Genomic DNA, 25,531 nt, shown 5'->3' with positions numbered 1-25,531 from the left:
AAAATAAAGGCAAATGAAGCATCAATTTGTACGACCATTTATTGATCTACTTCCATTTAACTTGTTAACTTATTCAACACTTTGGCTAGCAGTCTTTTATGTTTTCTTCCGAACAAGTGTGGCACAAACGTAAGTCAGTCAGTCAGTAAATCTTAGATCAGATTACAATAATAGGAAACAAAAAAAGAATAAATAGATAAATGAATGAAATGTAATTCTGAAAAAAAACGCAAACAAATTAGTGGCTTTAACCCTATCATGCCATTCGTATCATATTTGATACATGCAGTTTCATTATGGAATTCATTCTTTATAGCACATTAAATCATCTGTATCAAATTTGACACTGCAAGTTTAAAATATGATTTTCCCCATCTTTTCAGTTTTTGATGTAATCTACATAATGCTTATAAATGTGATACAACAAATATCTAAAACAAAAGAATATGGCGAAAATATTTTTTGTGGATTTTGTTATAAGGGTTAATGAACATCTCAGTTCCCAAAAATCATATTTTTCTGGCTATTCCTTGATGGATCAGTCATGCATTAACGGGTTAATTTGCCACTTCAGCTCTTCCTGTTTCATGAAACAATGAGATGTAAACATTGACCTCTAAGTGGTGAGCAAGAACAGGCTGCGAAAGTCAATGGATAATTGGTATGCAATGAAAAGAATCGCTGAAGAAAGTACAATCAAAAGTACCCCCCCCCCCCAAAAAAAAAGAATGGAGTGTGGCTCCCACCTAAAGAACAAAAAAATCAGATTTTTAACATTGAAAACAAATTGGGGAAGATGAGAATTCGTGAGTGTTGACCTGCGAATATGTGAGAGTCCATCGTGTACTAAATAGTCAACCAACCTAAATGAAGATTCTTACATTTTTTTCCCCAAACTGCAGCGTTTGCAATATGGTAATTGCATTCTACTGCGCTACAATGTCGATTTGGATTTGATGAATTGTGTTATGTTTACATAAGTGTTCGTCGGGTGATTGACGGGTGCTTGTCTTGTCATCTCCACAGCCGTACGACAGCCTGCCCACCTCCCAGACTTGTTTCTTCCAGCTGAGGTTGCCTCCGTATTCCAGCCAGGCCGTCATGGCCGAGCGGCTGCGCTACGCCATTAACAACTGTCGCTCCATCGACATGGACAACTACATGCTCTCTCGCAACGTGGACACCGCTGAAGGCTCCGATACGGACTACTGACGCTTCCTTGAAACACGTCTGGGTTCCACAAATGATGTACAGATTTAGCCGAATGCCTCACAAAACCTGAGATGCATCATCATCACCTGCACCAGTATAGGAACTCCAGCGCAGATGGGCTGCATTTTACATTCATTTATGTCTTTTCAAACAGCACAAATTTCATTTTGTCCTTGTGGCTTAGGAACTATTTTTAACGACACAAAAATCTTCACAAGTGCATTTAGCCTGTGTGTTTTGTTTTTGTTTTTTTCTTTTACTCCACTTCCCATTTTTGGGGCGCTGCATGGAGTTGTTTGTTTGGAAATGTGCATAGGATATTCAAGGAGGACGTTAGGACAGATATATTGTGTATATTGTGTATAATGCTTCATTTCTTGCTGTCACATCCATATTTATTGTTTTATTGCCTATACCCTGTTTCCTCAAAGCATCCAAACCAACAATAAATGCTGCAGAATGGATTTTTGTAATCTTCCTACTTTAGTCAGTGTTTTATTCATGTTTCTCAATGTCAAGTTTGCGTGGTGGTGGTGGACCCCAAAAAGCAGGCAGGAGGGAGGAGCAGGGTGTATTTGAAGAATTGTCTTTAAAACGAGAAAACTAAATCCATAGTACAAAGTCCATAGTAACAAACAAAAACCATGGCAGAAACTGAAAAAACTCAATAACAAAAAAAAAAACCAAAACGGGACTGAAGCTAAAACATAACAATGAACTAAACATGACTGAAACAAATATGACGGTAGCAAGAAGCAACAGCAACAAACAAAACATGACAGAAGCAAGAAGCAACAATGAGCCCGACAGTGCCACCTGTTGGTCCTTAAATCGAATCATGACACTCAAGAGTCATTTCCATTTATAGTTATTTTTGTTTTGTTTTTGTTGTGAATAACGATCATATTGGCTTCTACCATGTGGGCATTCAAAATATGCACAAAACCGCCAATCTTTCTTTACCGTGTAAGTCTGTGAATTTTTTCCGCCAGTGTCTCGTTCGACAAATGCAAGAATTTCCTTCCAGGACTGTTTCCGGTAAGTGCACTGACATTCACGCTCGCGGGTCTTATTTTAAAGGGACTCTAGAGGTTCTCAATAGAGTTGTGTTCAGATACTGGTAACAGACATCCGGATGAAGTAGTGTGACATTCGTCAGTGAAAATTCTTTAAATCGTAAGAAGATTCTAAATTTTCCTTCATTGCTCAAAGCATTGGACTCTTCCACGCATCCGACTTTTCCCCCTTTATGCATAAAAATTGACTCCTCGGATCATTTTCCTTTATTTTGGCTCACCTGAGAAAACTATCTTTTGTTTGTGGTTGATGAAGGTGATCAAAATAGCAAATACAGCATGCCAAAAATTCATCTATTTTCTGTACCGATTACAGTATCCTCACTCGGGTCGCAGGTATAAACTGAAGCCTATCCCAGCTGACAGTGAGCAAAAGCCAATCGCACAAAAGAAAAAACTTCCCAAACACACTGAAGACTTTTATTAAACTTAATCTTACATGCATAACATGATGACATGACATCACATTTGTTGGAGAAATTATTTACATATTTATTGACAAAGTACAAATTATCACAAAGGCCACATTTGGGGGCGGGGGGGGGGGGGGATTAGAAGAAAAGATCAGAAATGGACATTTTAAAAAGCGCCATTTGACTTCAGCAAAAGCTTGGCCTTTCTTGCTATTTTTACTGTTTGGGGAGGTGGGGGAACCACCTCCACAGCCACTCGTCAAATCTGAAGGCACTTGGACTTAAGAAAGACTTGAATATTTGATTTGGATTTTTTTAAATGCTTGATGTTAAAGTATTGCAAAATGTTTCCGCTCATCTGTCAATCCTGCTATGGAAGTCCCACAATAGGTACAAATTGGCTATTTAAAAATAATTGTCAAAGGTGGGGTGACAATATGAAAGCAAAAACCTCAAGATGAAACACAAGATGCAATTAATTCATCTTTCGTACAACTTTTGAAATCACACACTATCGATTTCTGAGTATCCATTACAAGCTCATTTCCAAAGCCTGTGGCCGCATTTTTCAAAACGAATGTACTTTAGACCCAAATGGGGCAGCCTCCAGCTGCAACATGACCTTGACTTGAAGAGGTCAAGCACTCCAGAAAATGGATGAATTGCATCCTAAAAACTCCTGATTGCCATTTCGTGGAGCATTATGAGTCGTTATGGAACTTTTTATTCAGTCTTGTACTTAAATACATTTGTGACTTTTTCTGACTTCATATGAGAGAGGTCATTCATTCTGAAACGTTTGCATGCATGCGCTGTGGAACTTGACGGAGGCATTTGACGTGTACACTGCACACACTTTCAATTTGCAGAACAGAACCACTTTGATGTGCCTTCTGAAATCAGGGATTTGACCTATACGGGGCCTGTATTAGTGCAGTGAAGACTTACGACAAATTAACGAGAGAGAAATCAGTTGAATGATGAATAAAATCGACTTGCGCCATCTAAAAAAACACACACATAAGAAGGCGAGCAACAAGGTGGTCAGGAAATATTGCAATGTGATCAATAAAGCATTTTTTTCCGTTTCCATTATTTGTATTCACTTGAGCCATTCGGTGCTTTGTGGTCAGCAGTAGGTTGAGGACAACGACAAGGTCAGCCTCCATTGCACACTGCGAGCAAAACCAACCAAGGAAATACCAAAGGTCAATGCGCATTCATTGCCTTTTATATTCAGGAATAGAGAGCAGCGCATGTTTTCTGCCGTCACGGCTGCCTTTGCACTGTCACTGAGTGTGTTTCACTCTAATATCCACTCAGATGACACTGGGATAAAAATAATGAAATGTAAGACATACTACAAAGAAGTCCACCTGGAGGTGTCTCCCGGGCAACTTTTAAGGTGATTCCAAGTTGAACTTTGACCTTTGTCCCACTAGAGCTTTATACTCGGAAACATGCTTCCATCAATATCGAATGAAAAGCTTGAAACTCCATCTTTTTTTCTTTTTATCTGTAACACCAAGAAAAACATTTTGTTGTTTTTCTGATTCAAGAAACGACATTTGGACACACGTTGCTTTTGCAGTGAACAATTGTTTTTTCTGAAGGCCATGTCACGATGTTGATGGCTGGATGGCCAACGAGAGGCTGCTGACTGACATCCTAACGCCTTCCCAAGCCACCCAGAATTCAACAATAGAAGCAACTCAACATTCCATTGTGACATTGACAGTATATTGTTAATAACTGCGTATATTTCAGAATGACCATTTCAGATCGATCCGCGTTCAGGGCCTGCTTTAATCGTCAACGTGTAAACACTGAAAATTATTAAGTAGCTCTTGACGAAGACCACGCAGAAGTACGGTATTGCAACATGTAAAATGTCATTCAACACAATGACAACACTAAATGTGAACAAAAGTTGCTGAGTCGCTGGCGTGCCAAAACTGTCGCAGTATAGCGCCAACTACTGCTGAGGAGTACTTCTTCAATGTTAGATTTCTTTGCCTGTATCAGTGGTTGGTCTCGGCAGCCTCCGCAAGTGCCCGAGAACTTACAATTAGGCCATCAATGGAAACGGAGGTTTATTTCTATAACCAGCCCTCTTGTGGTCATAAGAGAGAATGCAGGTTTAAGGCACTTCCGCATTGGCTTCATGTTACGTCCTGTACTGTGTGATTAAGTTCCCTCCTTCCATAATAATAGGGAGGGGGGATTGACTTGTTGAGATTGACTTGGTTGCTTCTTTAATGAACTCCTACAGCTGTTTTAGGATGTCACATTGCAGCGCATCACGTGTCCGAGTCATGCAAGTATCCATGGCAACCGGCCTTCTCGTCATCTCTTCTGGAAGTGAGGATTTCAATAGTCTTTCCAGACACGGCGAGCTGATCTTGAAAAGCAGCGGCCCCCGTGGGAGAGGACGCTGATGCCCTCTGGTGTGGCGTGGGGGTGACGGCAGGCAGTCAGTAGTAGAAGAGACAAAGTTGTCCTGAGTGACGACCTGGCTCGGGCTTTGAGGGCCAAGTGTTGACTGGGACTGTTCTAGGGAGCAGACGGGTGAAGTGTGCAGCCGTCTGATGTAGTTTAATGAGTCGGAGGTGACCAAGGCCCCGTCTGAAGAGCAAACGGACGCAGGGGACCAGGCAGCACTGCTGTGAGCCTGCTGGATGAACAAACAAAAAGGCTGTCATTCATACAGCAGTTGAAAATGAAGGTCGCCAATGTCATTTCATCGGAATAAGACTTGTACTGTTTATTGAGTGTTATTATTTAGTTGAAGGCAGTCCTGTCCTGATGCAGCAGCGGTCTGCGTCCTACCTCTAACTGAAGTGGGATTCAAAATAACACTGCACTGAGATCAATAACGTGTCTCTGACTTACAACTCAGTTCATTTATGACATCCACTTAATAAATATTTGTACCTTTTGCTTTTTCGCAGGTGGGCTGTCATGGGTCTGATTTGGTCTTATGCGAGGGAACCAACTTCGGAGCATCTCCTCTATTTTCACGATGATGCAGAGAAAGTGTCCCCTAGAAAATATAAGATAAAATAAAATAAGATAACCTTTATTTGTACCACACTGGGGAAATTTGCAGTCTACAGCAAAATTTGTGCTACTGATGAGCTGATTGACCGGATGACCGGTCTAATTCAAACTCCTATCACAAGTGTGCACATGATTTTGGAGTGCTCAAATGTGAAACGCCCGAGACCCTCCCAAAGGACAAAAGCCCAGCAATCGAATGTGCTATGGTGACAAAATCGTCAGCACCTCTGTATTTGTGATCCTAGAATCCCCCCCCGCACCCCCCCCCCCCACCCGGTTGTAGCAACAACGCCGAGTGGGAGAAGCTTGGGTGGCTCAGGATGTCTCGCCAATGGCGATTACATAAGCCTCCAAAAGCCTCTGACATCACATTAGGCGCTCTGGCTGGAGCTGATTGGTAGATGTGAAGAAAGTAACACACAATGACTGACTCAATAAAAAAGGCTGCATGGGGGCGAATGGCATGTGTTCTCGACATCTGCATTCCTCCATGTACATGTGCAATACTGTCACAGCAACATCCCATGGTCACTTGATGGTGACCCATACAGAAAGACAAGCTGTGCATGTTCCGTTCCACATGAGAAATGTGACTGAGGTGGTCTGCTACACGCGCGCACACACACACACACACACACACACACACACACACACACACACACACACATACACGTAAGCACGTACTGCAGTCCCGCACGTGGCAGCAGGCCCTCATCTCATTCACAGGCTATATATAGAGCAGTAGCAAGCCAGCTCTGCCCACTACTATGATGGATTTAAAATGAACTACTATACTTCATCCAATAGTGTACTGCATGGCCAACCCATCTCCCTCTCCCTCACACATTCCTGTAGTAGTTGTAAACTTGTCCTTGAATCATGAAAAAAATGTGGCTTGCGCATGCACCATGTGTCTTGCCTTTCTGGACATGTACGCTTTGACTTTTTTGACAAATGGTAAATTGACCCTATACAGTACACGGATACATGCATATATGTGTAACATCTTTCTATTTTCTTTTTTATCCAAATACTTTTGAGCCCCCGAGTTCTGAAATGCCAATTGATTTTTTGGAAACCCTTTTCAATTAAAGCTAAAGGTCTAAACTTTCAAGGCTTCAGGCATAACGCAAAAATCTCAGTCATTGTCTTAGCCTAGCTACGTAATTGCTTAGAACAGTGCCAGGTTCTGCTATAAGTCACTGATATTCTATAACATGCACAAGTAAGACATTTAAATGCGTGTGTAGTATTAGCTGCTTTTCCACTTACTGTCAAAGACAACTTTTGTTGTTGTTGTTGTTCTTGAAATGTAAGGGAAGTGAGAGGTTGAAGTCTACCAGCAAATTTCCCGGCAAGACATAACAGAGGTCGGACCACGGCGGAACCCGGGTGCGAAATTTATTACCCAACTGAACACCACTCACTTCCCTCACCGCTCTGTGTTGTTAGCGATTGTCGCAACAATTCTATAGGGACAACACACCAGGTAGTGTGCTGTAGATCGTCATCGTAACTGTTCGCAGGAAGCTGGATTTCCTCAATGGGTTGTGGAATGAAATATTAAGCAGCTAGACCTGAATTTTTGGCTAGGGCAGTTTCATTATTATTATTTTAATGATTGTGCTGCGCTACAAAATTTGAGGAGATTCTTGACAGTTTTAAGTCTTAACTTTTTAACATCGGAAGTCGCCGTCGCGTAAATAGATCGGTTTTAGCATTTTCTGAACATTCAAAGGCCACAAAATAATCCAAATGTCTTTCCAAATACAGTAGAACAGTAGTAGCTTAATTTTATATGACACAACGTGACGGTTTTTTGTTTGTTTTTAGTAGCGATGGAGTGAGCGTGAGAAGCACACAGACACGTCTTCTCCGCTGCATACAGAGACAGGTTTGCTCCCAAATAAGTCTGCTTTACCCAATACTGTACAGCACTGTACAAATAAGCCTCTTGTTAAACGGCATCGTCAACGAGTTGAGAGAGCTGAGGATGAGACAGACATTTTAGCGATTGGGACAAGTCCAGCCGACACAGCTTCTAACAGAAGTTTAACGGGTGTAAATTATTTGGTGACAAGCAAGCTTGTTCCCCGCGAGTTGCATTTTACGAGGTCGTACATCAGTCCACAGTGTTGTACTGTAGTTTCGAGATGAAAGTAAGCCGTGTGCGTAGCTAACAATTACGCAGATGTGTGGGCTTGTCATTTTAGCCCGCCCAAGTCTATTTATGATGTAAATGTTTTTTTACCATTCGATAAATCAAACAAACCTTATTCTCTGGTAATGCTTACTTACACAGCTGGTTCACCAAATTGGTGCCATTTGCGTCCCCGGGCAATTTCACGAAGATTCATTTTTTATAAAGCGTCCTGTACATCGATATGTACTTGTGTTTAAAGTTGGCATTCAATTAGTGCAAATTTCATGGCTATAGTGCATGTTTTTGCTAGTTTTATGCTAAAAACCTACTCATATTTATGACAAAACAATTTCTGAAATGAACCAAAACACATTGATATGTTCAATGAATGTATTATCAAATTTAGGGCTTTAAAAAAGCTCTTTTTTTCCTGAACGCGTTGCTGAGGTATTGGACCAGGACTCAGTATCGTCAAATATAAGACATACTTAAAACCAAACACTCAGGTGTCAAAAATGTGTGATTGGGATTTCCCTCATAAAAACAGTTGAAAGAAAAAAAACAAACAAAACAAAACAGTGAAAGCCCACTAATCTCATGACACTGAAGGGCATGGTCAGCACACCCATACGATACGGCCTTCTGATCACTACTATTACAACCTTGACTTCAGGATTTCCAATCGCCGAGTTCCATTTGAAATTAGATCAACCGTCGACTTAAAGCCAATGGTGACACCGTGAACAACTCCAATATTTCCCCCCCGAGCACAGCACGGATTTGTGAAATGTGAAAATGTGATGCTGCGGGAGACACGTGATACAGACTTGAGACATGTGTGGTCCCACCCACACACACTGTGTCTGACAAAGTAAATCTATCATCACGGCCCACATATCACTTTTATGTCTTGAGCTAAATTCTTGAGATCATCATCATCATCATCAGCTTGTGTGCCCGGCCGGCCAAGGATTTACAATTACTGTTGCTGGGACCTATTCCAATCAGACTTTGGTAACAAATGTGGAGAAATATTTGGACAACAGTAACAATCCATCCAATTAAAAAGTGTATCCTGTAGATTGGGCTTTAGACTACTTTACAGTATTTTGGAGGCCAATCAACGATCACCGAGTTAAAAAAAAAAAGATAATTGATCACAAGTGGAGCAATATGCCTGTTTGAATACGGTAATTAATTTGCTCTATATTTAACCCCCACCCACCCACCCCCCCATCCAAAGAAAAAACACTTGCTCTGCTCATAGTTGGTTTGGTTACGGAAAATGTCTTTTCGCATGGTAATCCAAAACTCTGAAGACCCTGACGACTATATGTAGGCTTTATCCAACATGGAGTGGAGCTTCCAAAATGCCAAAATGTACACTAAGACCACAAAAAGCGCACCGAATGGTTTGTGAATTGATGAGACGACCATTACGCCTGCTGAAGGAGCGAGGTGGATCGATATGGTTTGAGCTGATACCACTAAGATGGATTCCCAAACTTATGCATTGATACAGTTGATACTTTAGTCCTTTGAGGCACTGTATTTGCAGTTTCGTATCACAAAGGAAATTGGTATTGCTACAGAGTTACAAATTGACAGGTAGCGCTAAAATCTTTTAGTAACAGCCAAAATGCATTTGTGGCAGCTCACCACAAGTCAACGTCTATGTGCGCAACATTGCAGCAATAATGTTTTACTTTATTTATTAATGCGCCGTTCAATGGTGACACCAATCAATCACCGAATTGAAGACATCCCGGTTGATCACAAATTGTGCATTAAATGCAAAATATCAACTATTTCATCAAACCGGTGGAAAGGCTACGATATGCATTTTATGGTGTCCCACCAAAATGTCATGAAAATGTGAACAAACAGTAAAATACAACAGACTATTATCCAGTTTGAGATTATTGTACAATTTTTACATGAGACCCGAAATATAATTTTAGCTGAAAATCCGAGTGTTCTGGTGATTGTTAAACCAACGTCACAGGCGTCATTGAACTTGAAAGGGAAAAGACAAACTCCGGCAGAGTGCCAGCCAATGATTCCACGAAGCAGTAAAATGAGCCGGCCTGTTTAAGTGAAGATGACCTTTCATGTGATGTGACTGGAGGGCATCGAAAGTCCAAGAAGTATTCTTTGATGTGAGCAACGATGTACGAGATGTTTAACTGACATAAAACACTGCTGAATTCTTGTTTAAAAGACAAAAAACTAAATGAGAATGTGTCATCAAAATCGCTTTGTGTCTACTGTAGTTTGACTTTCAACAGTTGTGAGTACTGGTGATGCTTCTGTGGCTCAACATTCCGACTGACTATAAAATGTCAACAATCAAGAATGGAATGTTTATTTGACATGTAAATAATAGCGGGCGGGAGCCTGCGACTCCACACTGCCTGAAACTGAATTTATGAACACCCTAACAATAATACACATTTCCCATCCTTAGTATGTATTTACCCCAAGTTCGGATTTTGAAGGACCCCCATTATTCTCTGGATACGGTCCATTGCGACGCTCTCTTGGAAACTGCTGAGACCTGTGGAGAGAAGACAAGTGTGCAGTGAGCATGTGGCTCTGCGTTCAAATCTGTTATCAGGTTTATTTGCTGTGGCATCAACGTGTCAACTGCGACTTTACATGCCTCGAGTCTACAACCAAAAAAAGTCCAAACAGGATTGTAATTCCTTCTGACGACAAACCAGTTGCAATACAGTATACATGAACTACCATATAAGGCCCGACCGATGTGGATTTTTGTTTGGTTTTTTTTTGGGGGGGGGGGGGGGCAATTCCGATACAAATTCACAAGCTACGTCGTCTGAAGGCCGTATTTTCGTTCCCGTGACGTCACTTTCGGCGCGGCTCGACCGCGTGTGGTTTCAAAATTCACAAATTAACGTGTCCAAATTCGCCAGGGCTTATGCGTTCCATATAGGCTACACGAGCAGGAGCCTTTGAAGGCGTCAAAACACCCAGCCGGCGAATTGTCTTTCGAGAATTTGGAAACCACGTCCGGTCGAGTTGCGCTGAAAGCACCATCATGCGGCCGAAAATGCGGCCTTCGGAAGGCGCAGCCATTGTCTCGAGGACGATACTTCAACCAATGAATGGAGTCAGAGCTCCATCTCGTGGACTAACAGCACAACGACACAATTCCGAGTGATTCCAAAACTGAACAGCAGTAATTGTTTCGTAAGGAACTACCTTTATATGTGTTTAATTGGCAAAACTCAGGCTGATTATGATAATATGCAAAGGGATAACATTGGCTAACATCGGCTAAATCTGCTGTCCGATTAATCAATGGGGCCCAACATAATGTAGATGTAGTATGTTTTGTTTCTTACCAGCAAAATGAGCATTTGATGGGTAGCTTTTGAGTGAATAAATGACAATTCATTTAACTTTGGACCAGAAACTCTGGTCAGGAATCAAATCACAATTATTTTGTTTCGATAGAGGTATGCACTCTACCAAATCAGATTGTACCTGTAGTTTTTAATCGAGAACAATAATTTGTTAATTTGAGGTATCATTTATCCTGTATAGGGTTATATGGATGTTGAAGGTGGTCTCGAGTCTGGACTGATCACCTGCCTATCACGGAGCATTTGAAATGAGGGATTGAGAATTGTGTGAACCACCACGCTGTCAATGTCCAACGTGGCAACCGGCGATCACAGTTCTCCAGAGCAATTTTCCAGATGGACAGTTCCAAGTGTACCGCAATGTACCTGCGGATCCAATGGCCACGCACTCTGTGCGAGTTAAATCATAAAGAAAAAAGAAAGGCTGAAATGCCATTGCTTGCTTTCTCCAAATCATCGACCCAATTGATTTAATTTAATGTTCCCTTTTTCACAAACACTTTCAATTCCATCATTTCAAACTTTCATATTGTGCTTGCAGGGCTCCCCCAAATGTTCCATGGTGATCAAAACCCTCCTTAAATACATTATGTGCTGTTGTGTGCAAAAAAAAAAAAACAATCATCTGAGATTTCGCTAATTCGGATATGTGTTAAGAAAATGGATGGGTGGATGGAATGAACATTTACTGAGATGTGGGTGATTTTGGAGAGCATCAATTTTTAATGTCGTTTTCAATCAATAACAAATCTGCCATTCCAAAAGAAACACTTACGTGCAGAGTACCTGCCAGATCTCAAACCTCGTAGGATGGATGACAGAGGCTGGACGTAGCACTGCAACTCCGTGCACTATGTGGAGGAAATGACCCTGTTAGCTTTTGCGCTATCTGCAGCGCACCATTTCAAGGCTTGTTTCATCGCCACTTGGAGAACATGAGCCCTGCCAATTGCTTCCCTCACCTGACCACAGGATGAGACAGACATTTGAATCCAAGTTTGGATAAATCTCTGGCTTTGTCCGTATTGATTTTTATCTGCATACAATTAATCTGTTATTATCTGTCCCCCGCCTACTGCCCGGAGACAGCTGGGATAGGCTCCAGCACCCCCCGCGACCCTAGTGAGGATCAAGCGGTTAGGAGGATGAACAATTAGTCATTTACAACCGCTGCCATTAGGAGCCACTGAGGTGAACAAATGTAGGGTTTTTTCAGTGCAGGGTCACTACTGAAAGAAACCAGTAAACAGTAAACCAGTATAGCACACCACGTGCAAGTATTTTAACTACTCATTATTCCTTTATTTTACATATCCTGATATTCACTGGAAAACTCACCAGTCACTGTTTTTCTCCTCAGGGTAAAGCAATAGAAGTACTAATTTGGTGCCATTTTGCAGCATCATCGGCAATTACAGCACTTTCTGGAATAGCATTGGTGCAATAAGATTGAAGTAGATCAATCAACCTGTTTTCACCCATCTAAGGGGGCTGACATTTTATTCCGTACTGCCCCTTGATGTCAACTGAAACTGAACTCGCCCTGCGAGCCCGAGGCCACTTTGAAATCAATTTCATTCGACAACAGAAGGCGGGAGAACGTCAAAATGTCAGCCGCCAAAAATGGATGAAAACAGGTGGATTAATCTGCTGAATTCATTTCCTTTGCTGGTCCCTCTCTTTGGAAAGAACATCTTTAAACCTCATTTTTATTCTTTGGCTTTAGCATGAGACTTGAGTTTTAGTTTCATACTGTCGGTTATTAATTTATTATTGAATGAATTATTTTTGCTCCATGTACAGCCCTTTGTAGAGTGCGGTGATTGTTTTAAAGTGTTCCGTTAGTGGAGTTGAGTTACTTTAGTCGAGAACGTTTTTTTAATAGATTTCCCCCTTAAATGTTCAGAAAGTGGCTCCATATTATGCGGCTTGTGCAAATGGTTGTTACATTAAAGGGATGCACTTTTCTCACCTTGAGTGAGAAAAGTTCACTTCGAGTGTCCGGTTGAGGATGAGCGCCATGTCCATCTAAAGTTCTCTTCCTGATTGAAAGGCACTTCGGCGATACACAAGATGGCCCTTGCTTGCAACCTGGGCTATCTCCTTTAACTGAAAATACCATGGGGGTCTCCTGGGGAATTGCACTGTTTGCGGGGGACACACAGTAATCTCCATCATCCCAGCTGGAGCAGACACTTCTCCTCTTTGTCCTCCAGAAGGCACCAGAGGGAAATAGGGTGGTCGGAGATTCCTTCAATGTAGTAGCTGAGGACAATGATGCAATCATCTGCACCACTGGGGCCTCTGCATGCGGAGGAGTGAATCTCTTGAGGCAGGCCCTGCTGTTTTCATCAGGGACGAACCAGTCAGTGAAGTTATCAGAGTCTGAGGGTGATGACATGATGGAAGCAGATTTTCAGCCAATAGAGAGCACCACTGACCTGACAATCAAAAATAACAACTATCATTATTTTTTTAAAAATCCAATTCATTGTGCCATTGTACAATACAAACATGCACAATGGAGAGAAGTAGTACTTCCACCACTACTGTGACTCATAGTAGCATGCAGTAGTATTTTCTTGTACAGGACAAAGAATAAATGCCTGTGGTTATTGACATATACTGGCATACTTTACTGCTGTAAATTGGGAATTTCTCCAGATGAATAAAGGTTTTCTTATATTACATGTTAGCAGTGTTAGCAGATGGTGTTTTGCATAGTTAGCTAGCATTAAGCTAGCCAGATTTTCCAAATGGAAAGTGATGTGGTGGTGGTTTTAAAGACACAATTATCTTTGTTTATTAGCTTGCTAACTCCTGGATTACATACAGACTAGGGTTGAACAATGAACAAAATTCAATTCAACATTGGAATATAGTAAATGCAATTTTTAAATCGCAAAGGCGACAATTCTGGAAACACACACACACACACATATACAGTACATACATATATTTTTTGTTAGTTTTTTTTTTTTACTTTAGAAATGTTGATAAACCTACCGATCTGCGAGTATGATGGGGTCCACTGTATATACGCACATATCTCTCAATAAATTTACATCATAAGAAGTGCAATGAGAAACATGTACATGTTTCACTTTTTTTCAAAATTGTTCAGCTCTAAAACAAAGTCCGTCTATAATTATTTGTGTTGCTTCCAAATAAAAGTCAAATTCCAAAATGACCTCTATGCATTTATGTTTTGAAAAAGTAAAAACTCTTTGAATTTATATTATATGAGACTAAAAGTCACATCTGACGTGTGTTGCTGGCTGTCAGAAATTCTGAGTACATATTTTTTATTTCACTGACAAATGCAAATTAATTTCAAGAGCTGTCAAAGGACATAAAAATAGTCATGTCAAGGAAACGTTGACCCTCGATCCCAGTTTATCCTGGCTCCAATCCTCGATCTACCCATGATGAGAGGGAATGTGATAACCGTGGATTGAATAACCGTCCCCCTTCTCTTCCAAATGGGCAGGTCATCCAACATTATGTAAGAAAAAACGAGCAAGCACATGCGCAGGTTTCCTTTCACATGCCCACTGCCGACGCAACGTTAAGTGCGCGGACACAATTGTCCCCAACGCGGTATTAACTACTGCACCTTGCTAGTTACTGAACTGCACCATCATTGTGCGACAGAACCACAGCGGCGGTCGGAGTTAGCGGCGGTCCCCCGTGGGACGATGAAGGGCTATTCTAAACAAACCCGCCACCCACAAGTGGAAGCAGGTGAGCCGGTGAAGAATGGGGGCAGAGCAGCGAAGCGAAGCTTACCGGGAGTCAAGCGAGTGTTTCCCTCCGCCTGGTGGTGTGGTGCGGACGGACAGTCTGGTGGAAAGAGCAGCATGAGAGCAACAGACTGACTCTGCCGGGCCGGCGGCGGGCGGGCGGGTAGGGCGGGAGGCTTCCGTCTAGCCCGTGGAGCCTCTCCCCGGGCAACGTGTCCGGGAGGGGAGGGGCCAGCACGTTACGTACCTGCTTCAAAAAAGACACACGGAGACGAATATCGGCAGGAACGACAATAGGAGTGAACACGTGACGCGAACACTGGGATTTTTTTTAACCCAACTTCCCACCCACCCCCAAACGTGACGAGTAGTAAGTTAGTTCTGTTGTAACCATTCTGCAGGATGGACAGCTAATTAATATTCTTGTACAAAGGGCTCCTATTGGTCAGTGACGCTACAAAAGCTTCACACGGACGTCTTTATGAGCCGGTCTAAAGCTCGAAACAAAACTTGGTTTTGCAGTTCTGTACTTCTGCGTCGGTTATTTGTCATTCATTACTCTTCATATTGAAGGGTTAAATAATAAATTTAGATTACATAACAAGCGGACTCAGGTTGATTTACACAATATTTTTCAAGCGGTGAGGCCACAATGAAAATCATTATTTATTTGGCGATTTACACACTTCCACTCGTAGTGTTTTTTAAAATGATTGTACAGTACTGAAAATAAGTGCCATGAAGATGATTTTTGGTGTGTAAAAAAAATCGTTTTTGCCTTCACTAGGACATTTTTGTGGTCATCGCAAAACACAAATGTCAAAGAAAAAGCCAAACATATGTGGAATTAATTCTGGAGACGCTTTCTCCAAAGTTACATTTGCGTCAATTACTCTGAGGGTAATGAGAATCTAGCACTTTATGTACTTCAGACACTGCTGTCTATTGCAACCAAACAGATAAGCAACAGAATCCTCAGAGGACATGAGCTTCCCCTAAAAGTAGAATAAACACCTCAAATGAAAAGATTTACAAGATATGAATTACACAACCAGACTAGGAAATGATGCCATGTGTGTGGACACTTTTTATTACACTAGGAGAAAGAGAGAGAGAGGCGGGGGCGTAAGGGAGCGATTACATAAGTGTGTTGAACTGTATCAGAGTCACATGGTAAGAGAGAAAGCTTGCAGTGAAAGACTCACTGGGATTTTTACAGTCATAAAAGTTCTTGAGACTGTGGAACAGTTGGACAGGGAGCAAGTCAAGTGATCTAAGACTGGCGGTCAGAAAGCAAAGCTCTGCCCCTTGCAAATTAGGCTCCGCCCTGCTGTTGAACACGTGATCACTGCTTTTACTAATTGTTGTGAACACTCCATTTTGCAAGAAAGTGCTTCTTCAAAACATATCATGTTCTGCACAGGAGACATAAAATACGTTGTTCTATCTAATAATAATAATAGTTATTGATAAGTCACATAAGTGCCCTTCAAAATACCCAAGGACAGTTTACAATCAAAAAAGAGCAATAAAACCACAGATAAAATTATAAATAATAAAAAGCGATGAGTTTAAACTGAATATGCAATTTAAAATTGGTGGGTTTTCAGATGAGTTTTGAATATGGAAAGAGAGTAAATATTACAGATGTCAGGTGGGAGTGAGTTCCTGAGTTGGCGGGCAGAGCGGCTGAAAGCTCCATCATGCTGAGATGGGCAGAGAGTACCGTATTTTCACGACGCATCGTACTAATGGCCGCAGTCTCATTAATGGGTGACATTTCTGTATTTTACCCATACACAAGACGCACCGTACGAATGGCCGCAGTTTTACAGTGGTAAAACATACGCCAGCTTAAACATACGGCATGCATGCGCGCACTCTAAACGTTAGCTTGAGCATACGGTAGCATGCCAAGACATACAGATAAGATAAAAACACGTTTTTAAAAAGGCAACGAAAGCAGAACTGAGTTCGGCTGTATTTTATTTAGCCATCATACAATGTTCTCACTACAATATACAGTATGGACCAAGGTTTCCCTTGCCCGGACGCGGGTCACCGGGGCCCCACTCTGGAGCCAGGCCTGGAGGTGGGGCTCGTTGGCAAGCGCCTGGTGGCCGGGCCTACACCCATGGGGCCCGGCCGGGCACAGCCCGAAGAGGAAACGTGGGTCCCCTTTCCCATGGGCTCACCACCCATGAGAGGGGCCAAAGGGGTCGGGTGCTATGTGAGCTGGGCGGCAGCCAAAGACGGGGACCCTGGCGGTCCGATCCTCGGCTGCAGAAGCTAGCTCTTGGGACATGGAATGCCACCTCTCTGGCAGGGAAGGAGCCCGAGCTGGTGTGTGAGGCAGAGAATTTCCGACTGGATATAGTCGGACTTGCCTCCACACACAGCTTGGGTTCTGGTACCAGTTCTCTCGAGAGGGGTTGGACTCTCTTCCACTCTGGAGTTGCTCACGGTGAGAGGCGCAGAGCAGGTGTGGGCATACTCATTGCCCCCCGGCTCAGTGCCTGTACATTGGGGTTCACACCGGTAGACGAGAGGGTTGCCTCCCTCCGCCTTCGGGTGGGTGGACGGGTCCTGACTGTTGTTTGTGCATATGCACCAAACAGCAGCTCAGCATACCCACCCTTTTTGGAGTCCTTGGAGGGTGTGCTGGAGAGTGCTCCTGCTGGGGACTCCCTTGTTCTGCTGGGGGACTTCAATGCTCACGTGGGCAATGACAGTGAGACTTGGTGGGGCGTGATTGGGAGGAACGGCCCCCCCGATCAGAACTCGAGTGGTGTTTTGTTATTGGACTTCTGTGCTCGCCACGGATTGTCCATAACGAACACCTTGTTCAAACATAAGGGTGTCCATATGTGCACTTGGCACCAGGACACCGTAGGCCGCAGTTCGATGATCGACTTTGTAGTTGTATCATCGGATTTGCGGCCGCATGTTCTGGACACTCGGGTGAAGAGAGGGGCGGAGCTGTCAACTGATCACCACCTGGTGGTGAGTAGGCTCCGATGGTGGGGGAAGATGCCAGTCCGTCCTGGCAGACCCAAACGTATCGTGAGGGTTTGTTGGGAGCGTCTGGCGGAATCCCCCGTCAGAAGGAGTTTCAACTCCCACCTTCGACAGAGCTTTTCCCATGTTCCGGGGGAGGCGGGGGACATTGAGCCCGAGTGGACCATGTTCCGTGCCTCTATTGTTGAGGCGGCCAATCTGAGTTGTGGCCGTAAGGTGGTTGGTGCCTGTCGTGGCGGCAATCCCCGTACTCGCTGGTGGACACCAGCAGTAAGGGATGCCGTCAAGCTGAAGAAGGAGTCCTATCGAGCCTTTATGGCCTGTGGGACCCCAGAGGCAGCTGACGGGTATCGACTGGCCAAGCGGACTGCGGCTTCGGTGGTCGCCGAGGCAAAAACCCGAGCGTGGGAAGAGTTCGGTGAGGCCATGGAAGCCGACTTCCGGACGGCTTCGAGGAATTTCTGGTCCACCATCCGACGTCTCAGGAGGGGGAAGCAGTGCACCACTAACACTGTGTACAGTGGGGATGGGGCGCTGCTGACTTCGACTCGGGACGTTGTGAACCGGTGGGCAGAGTACTTCGAAGACCTCCTCAACTCCACCAACACGCCTTCCTTGGAGGAAGCAGAGCCTGGGGACTCTGAGGTGGGCTCTCCTATCTCTGTGGTTGAAGTCACCGATGTGGTTAAAAAGCTCCTCGGTGGCAAGGCCCCAGGGGTGGATGAGATCCGCCCGGAGTTCCTCAAGGCTCTGGATGTTGTGGGGCTGTCCTGGTTGACATGCCTCTGCAACATCGCGTGGTCAACGGGGAGAGTGCCTCTGCATTGTCAGACCGGGGTGGTAGTCCCTCTTTTTAAAAACGGGGACGGGACGGGAGGGTGTGTTCCAACTATAGAGGAATCACACTCCTCAGCCTCCCTGGTAAGGTCTATTCAGGGGTGCTGGAGAGGAGGGTCCGTCAGGAAGTCGAGCCTCAGATTGAGGAGGAGCAGTGTGGTTTTCGTCCCGGCCGTGGAACAGTGGACCAGCTCTACACCCTTAGCAGGGTCCTTGAGGGTATGTGGGAATTCGCCCAACCAGTCTACATGTGTTTTGTGGACTTGGAGAAGGCGTTTGACCGTGTCCCTCGGGGAGTTCTGTGGAGGGTGCTTCGTGGGTAAGGAGTACCGAACCCCCTGATACGGGCTGTTCGGTCACTATACCACCGATGTCAGAGTTTGGTTCGCATTGCCGGCAGTAAGTCGGAACCGTTTCCAGTGGGGTAGGACTCCGCCAAGGCTGCCCTTTGTCGCCGATTCTGTTCATAACCTTTATGGACAGAATTTCTAGGCGCAGCCGAAGCGTTGAGGGAGTCCGTTTTGGGGGCCTCAGTATTACATCCCTGCTTTTTGCAGATGATGTGGTGCTGTTGGCTCCTTCAAACGGGGCTCTACAACTCTCACTGGAGCGTTTCGCAGCAGAGTGTGAAGCGGTTGGGATGAAAATCAGCACCTCCAAATCTGAAACCATGGTCCTCAGTCGGAAAAGGGTGGAGTGCCCCCTCCGGGTCGGGGAGGAGATATTACCCCAAGTGGAGGAGTTTAAGTATCTTGGGGTCTTGTTCACGAGTGAGGGCAGGAGGGAGCGAGAGATCGACAGGCGGATCGGTGCAGCGTCTGCTGTGATGCGGACGTTGTATCGGTCTGTCGTGGTGAAGAAGGAGCTGAGCCAAAGGGCGAAGCTCTCAATTTACCGGTCGATCTACGTCCCAACCCTCATCTATGGCCACGAGCTATGGGTCGTGACCGAAAGAACGAGATCCCGGATACAAGCGGCCGAAATGAGTTTTCTCCGCAGGGTGTCCGGGCTCTCCCTTAGAGATAAGGTGAGGAGCTCGGTCATCCGGGAGGGGCTCAGAGTCGAGCCGCTTCTCCTCCACATCGAGAGGAGCCAGATGAGGTGGCTTGGGCATCTGATTCGGATGCCTCCTGAGCGCCTCCCTGGTGAGGTGTTCCGGGCATGTCCCACCGGGAGGAGACCCCGAGGAAGACCCAGGACACGCTGGAGAGACTACGTCACCCAGCTGGCCTGGGAACGCCTCGGGATCCCCCGGGGAGAGCTGGAAGAAGTAGCTAGGGAGAGGGAAGTCTGGGCTTCCCTGCTAAAGCTGTTGCCCCCGCGACCCGGCCCCGGATAAGCGGTAGATGATGGATGGATGGATGGATGGATGGACAATGTTCTCAGGTTTTTCGATCAATCATCACCCAGAAATCCATCAAAGTCCTCATCCTATGTATCAGAAGCAGAGGACTGCACATCTCAGTTGTCATTGAATGCATCACATGCTAGTGTGAGTTGCTACGCATTGCCGAGCGGAAAGAAGGAGTAGCAACAGCAAAGTCAACATTTCTCTCGTGTGAAGCTTCCCCACATTTGAAAGTAAATGTTAGAAGAATCTATGAGCAAAAATGTATCATGTTTAAAGTTTCATTTATTTGGGCGCATCGAAGCGTTTGGGTGCATATCCAGCACCCCCAAATGCCTACAAACAAAGGCGCCGGCCACCTGGCCGGAGGGCTGTTGAAGTCCACAATTAGCACGTCAATACAGGTGGGCGACCACAGGGGAGAAGGCGAAACTCGGTCACAAAAGGGGAATGAATAATTCGGGAACAGCGGTTGAGCAACAAAAGACGAGTTGAGAACACCCGTCGCGCCCAGACGACATTGACCATCCGCAAAGTCTACAGCATGCTAATTCGATGTAGAACAGCCAGAAAAGGCCCCAATGTACTGGTGGTTCGAGGTTGAAAAACAGGTAACCAATCACTACTGAGGGGCCCGACCGGGGGTGCGGCATGCAAATATTGGGGGCAGTGTTTTTCTTGTATTTTGCATATGTTACAATAAAATGTGGAACTTGCGGAGACGGGACTTTGAGTGTGATCGCGGAGCAACAACCGTCGTTCGCTCTCAGAGGTCCGCTCCCGCCGATATTGAAGACAATTTTCCTATGTGCCGAGTCGTTCCTTTAACTTTGTCCGAGAAAATCTCTGACAGTAAAGAACAGAGCGAAACATGGTGGCAGCGCGTGTGTGTGTAGAAAGAATTGAACAATTGTGCAAGTACCGTAATCCATCAAAAACGCTGCGTTCCCTCTCGTTGTTGCGTATTGTGGCGTAACTCGCCAAGCGCTGCCTCTCACTCTTTGTAAAGTTGTGTTTGCCACCGATCATCCATTGTTCCCATGCCGTTTGCAACTTTACTTTAAACGCTCGGTTGATGCCAATGTCCAGCGGTTGGAGTTCTTTAGTCAAGCCTCCGGGAATAACGGCAAGCTCAGAGTTCATTTGCTTGACTTGTTTTTTTCACCGCTGCTGTGAGATGGGCACGCATGCCAAAAGCATAACCGGTGGCTTTAAGTTTGAACTGAGCTTCGTAGGCGTGTCTTTTTGTCGAATTTATTTTCAGGGGTTCTTAGAAACCAAAACCGGAGTTGTTTTGCAACAATGCACATTGCCACACTCTATACAAGTGTTGGTACTGGCTTGAGGCGTCCACTTACACGCCCACCCTTCACCATTGGCGGACTAGCTTGCCTGTCCTCTCTCTCCCTCTCTCTCTCTCTCTCTCTCTCTCTCCCTCTCCATATATGTATATATACACGCCCACCCTTCCCTGATTGGCCGACTTCTTTCCCGCATGCCTGGCCACAGTCACTTCCGCCTTTTCTCTATATAAACAGCGTGTCGGCTGTCAGTCAGATTTTGGAACTCAGGGCATATAAAGGCCGCTCCGCACCATAAGGCGTCCTGTCCATTTTGGAGAAAATTTAAGACTTTTAATGGCGCCTTATAGTCGTGAAAATACGGTACACAGAGATGGAGGGAGGCTGAGGGCCTGAGGGAACGAGAGGGAACGTAAATTTGAAGAAGGTCCAACAGATGGGCAGTATTTTGAAGTTGATCTGAGGAGCCTGTGGATCTGTTGGAGGATGGGGGTGATGTGATGGAAGGAGGGGGTTCCAGTGATGATACGGGCTGAAGAATTCTGGACCAGTTGAAGTTTATGGAGGAATTTGTTGTGGACACCGAAGAGAAGTGAATTGCAATAGTCAATACGGGAGGTGACGAGACTGTGGACAAGGATAGCAGTGGAGTGAGGGGTGAGAGAGGGATGGAAAAGGAACAATAGTGAGCTATCGAGGATGGCACCCAGGCTCTTTACTTGAAGGGAGTGGGACACAGTGGAGTTATCAATAGTGAGAGAGAAACTGTTGGTTTTGTGTACATCAGGAGAGGAGTCTATCTAATGCCACAATGGTCTTAATATTTCAAATATACCCTGCCAGCGAGTGCTGTTTCAAGACACCCTGTGCGGAATGTAGCATAGCCACCCCAGAACATCAACAGAGGTAGAAGAGCAAACAAATTAATGTGCTGCACATGCTACCCCCCAATAAAACATGTCATGACTTTAAATAAACATTTCAGGATTATTACAGTGTGATTACTGGAGTGTGCATCAAAATGAGTGTAAGGGTTTTTTTTTGGGGGGGCGGGGGGGTGGGTTCTACAGCATTTCCAAAATCACCAGACTAACCAAGATCAGAGGAGGTTACTGATAGCCAGATTAGCTGCATGCTCTGGGTTAAAACATTTCGATAGGCTTATTTTTATGATCGGAAATGTAAACAAATACCTAGCTGGATTTACAGAAAACAGTCTTTTTCCTTTTATTGTTCCTCTGTCATACATAGGCTACTATATGTGTTAGCTTTGATATTTTACATTTTGTATTTTTTCCACTTGTCATTCGTTCCTTTATTTTTTTTCACAAAAGAGTTCTGACTTGACCCTTGCTCATTTTACAACCTAATGTCATATTTGTTAAAGCTCAATCTCCAAGAAAAATAAATGACAAAACATAGTCGTGGGAAAGTTATCAGTTGTACGTCGAAAGAAAACCAGGAGCAATTACAAGAAAGCGGTGTTTTGTGTAAAAACTAGAGCTGTCAAACGATTAAAATATTTTATATTTTTTGTCCTATTTTTCCCCATTTTAATGCTCTCATCAACTTGGAATCATGAATCAGTTTTCTATGTGCCAAATGCAAATATTTACTGAAATTATTTCAATTTTACATGAACATTTTTGTCACGTTCCGTGCCTGCCTGCAGGGGGCGGGCTTTCTCCCCGTCGACTGCACACCTGTTATTCATTCGGGATGATTATGCTTCCTTTATTAGGAGACTCCGGCAGTGTACTCACTGCCGGAGAATTCCACGCCGTGCCATATTGCTCTCGTGCTCTATTTCGCTATTTGTTATTTGACTCGTTGCCTTTTTGCCTTACGGCCGATACTCTTGTGATTCGCGTTTTGCCTCTAAGATTTTGTACTTATCATATTTCCGCCAATTCAGGCCCTCCTCGCGTTTTTTTGTTTTCCGCGAGCGTTTTCAGTTGTTTCCTTCTTTGTTATTCCTGGTCCTTATTTGATCAGCGTTTTGTGTTACCGTTTTTTCCCTGTCGGGCTCTTTCTGTTTTTTGTCATTAAAGACACCTTTTTGTTTGACAAGATTTTTTCGTTGTCTGCTTTCCGGGGATCCAACCCTTTACTTCCTTGTTCTGCACGGAGCGATCTGTTATCGCTTCGGGCAGAACGTGACAATTTTTCACTTGGAGCAGTTGTTCACACATAATCTCTCACACAATATTACTGTCCATCAACAACAGTGAAAAAAAATATTTTGTCACACAACAGCTAATGAAATCAAAACAGAGCAATATAACTTTATAAAGTGCACATCTAAGGTAAACTAGTACTCAGCCTATAGTGGATTTAAACCATGGTTGCATACTTCGTTTTTCTCAAGTTTGCTTTGAACACAGCAGTCTGTTTCTGTATGTTTGTTGGAGAATAACGAGACCCCGGACACCAGTTATGTGCCGCTGTATTCAAAACTCACAAAACTGCCGGCCGTACAAACAAGCGCAAGCATTCCCCCGTGCTGCTGGGGCAAACCATTCTGAAAGAGGGGGGTTTCACTCCACCTAACAAAGTCAGGCTATGTTGATTATGTTGGTACTTCTTGCGCGGAAGTCTCTCTACGGTTTTTGTGTCTACCTCATTTCGGATGACTACACGTGGTTCGATGACAACACTGGAGACGTTTTATTTTCGCTAGGTCGCTACCACTGCAACGCTGAACTTTAGTTGTCATGTCACCGCCTCTGCGCACCGTCACTGTCAGACGAACACAGAGAATCTCCACCCGCTTTATTTATATGGACACGGAACGCTGTAACCTTCCACACAAAATAGTTCCAAACAAGTAACAATCGCGTCAGTGGCATACATCGTATACCTGTATGATACACAGAGAGAGAAAAACAGGTAACTTTGATCTTGTCAGTGGAACAATCTGGCAACTTTTTAAAAGTAAACTTTCCATTCATAAAGTCTTTAAGTATCTGTTTTCGGTGTCTCACGCTGCCATGGCTGGCAAAACAGACATTGGCGTGGACTTCTGCAGCGCGCTTGTTGTTTTGTTCTGGTGTATTTATAGAGCAACGTAACATCCGCTTGTGACGTGTGCAGCATTAATCTCGAGAGAAAAAATTAATCCCGTTAAAATTCATCTAAATTAATGCCAATAAAAACGCGCTAAACTGACAGCTCTAGTAAAAACACAAGTTAAATAGCTTTAACAAGTAAAGACCTTCTCTCCTATTTGCAACATAGGTTTGATTTTAGAATGAGAACACAGCACACTGGCAGGCTAAACCATTCATTTGCAAATGTCACACAAGGACAGACTCGGTGCGATTTGTTTTGACATGTGCTGCCAAGTGCCTCACCCACAATTCAAATGGGCCACTTACTGCATGTGGTTGTCCCGACTTAACATGAGGATACATTTGCAGCTCTGGCATACCTCCAGGTTGTCCTCAGGAAGCCCCAAATTTTGCTGCTGACTCAACACAGCTTGACATGTGCCTGCAGCATGTTGACTTGAGTGGATTTTGCAGATGGACAAGGAGATAGGATAAAAGACGCTGGATTAAATTACTTTTTCCTCAAATTGTGTATTGTCAGTACAATAGTGATTAAATTCTCTTTATACAGTAGACTTTCCGTAATTTTACAACTCAAAACCTTAAATAATAAGTAAATGTTCCATCCATCCGAACCTCTCTCTTATATAAAAAAAAAAAACTTTAAAAAAATCACCGGACCATAACTAAAGTGTCACATCCCGTGTAGGGGCTTGTCCTCCCATGATGGTCCCTCTTCCAATGAACAGGTTCAATGTCAGGCTTCCGCAGAGCTTGGTGATGATCTGATCATTTGAATCAGGTTTGTTACAACAGGGAGACTTGGAAAACATGCAGGACAGCGGCCCTCCAGGACCTGAGTTTGACACCTATGTGCTAATCAGTCAACCACCGTGCAGCGATCATTGTCATCATCTATCGAGCTATCTAAAGAAGTCTGT

General features: G+C 44.1%; 2 protein-coding genes across 7 annotated transcripts in view; one reads left to right on the top strand and one right to left on the bottom strand.

The window, feature by feature from the left end:
• The window catches only part of herc1 (HECT and RLD domain containing E3 ubiquitin protein ligase family member 1), a 93,196-nt gene extending 91,520 nt beyond the window's left edge, over positions 1-1,676 (top strand). For all 4 annotated transcript variants that reach the window (XM_052063817.1, XM_052063816.1, XM_052063818.1 and 1 more), the window contains exon 79: positions 1,027-1,676. In XM_052063817.1, coding sequence (XP_051919777.1) covers positions 1,027-1,212 — 186 coding nt within the window. In that variant the 3' untranslated portion in view covers positions 1,213-1,676. The remainder of the gene's footprint in view (positions 1-1,026) is intronic.
• Positions 1,677-4,779: 3,103 nt separating this feature from the next.
• Positions 4,780-15,512, bottom strand: LOC127599765 (circadian-associated transcriptional repressor-like). Of its 3 annotated transcripts, none has more exons than XM_052063988.1 (6): positions 15,083-15,512; positions 13,266-13,678; positions 12,069-12,144; positions 10,383-10,461; positions 5,636-5,744; positions 4,780-5,372 (listed from the first exon to the last, which is right to left on the bottom strand). In XM_052063988.1, exons 1-6 carry the CDS (start codon positions 15,153-15,155, stop codon positions 4,968-4,970), a joined length of 1,155 nt encoding a protein of 384 aa, XP_051919948.1. In that variant the 5' UTR covers positions 15,156-15,512; the 3' UTR covers positions 4,780-4,967. The 3 variants fall into 3 exon arrangements, with proteins under 3 accessions (XP_051919948.1, XP_051919947.1, XP_051919949.1); XM_052063987.1 differs by having other exon boundaries at positions 4,780-5,375; positions 15,083-15,508; XM_052063989.1 differs by having other exon boundaries at positions 4,780-5,375; positions 13,266-13,734; positions 15,083-15,505.
• Positions 15,513-25,531: the final 10,019 nt, after the last annotated feature.

Source organism: Hippocampus zosterae, chromosome 4, assembly GCF_025434085.1.
Source record: "Hippocampus zosterae strain Florida chromosome 4, ASM2543408v3, whole genome shotgun sequence".
Lineage (NCBI taxonomy): Eukaryota > Metazoa > Chordata > Actinopteri > Syngnathiformes > Syngnathidae > Hippocampus > Hippocampus zosterae.
This window is presented reverse-complemented; position numbering and strand designations above follow the sequence as displayed.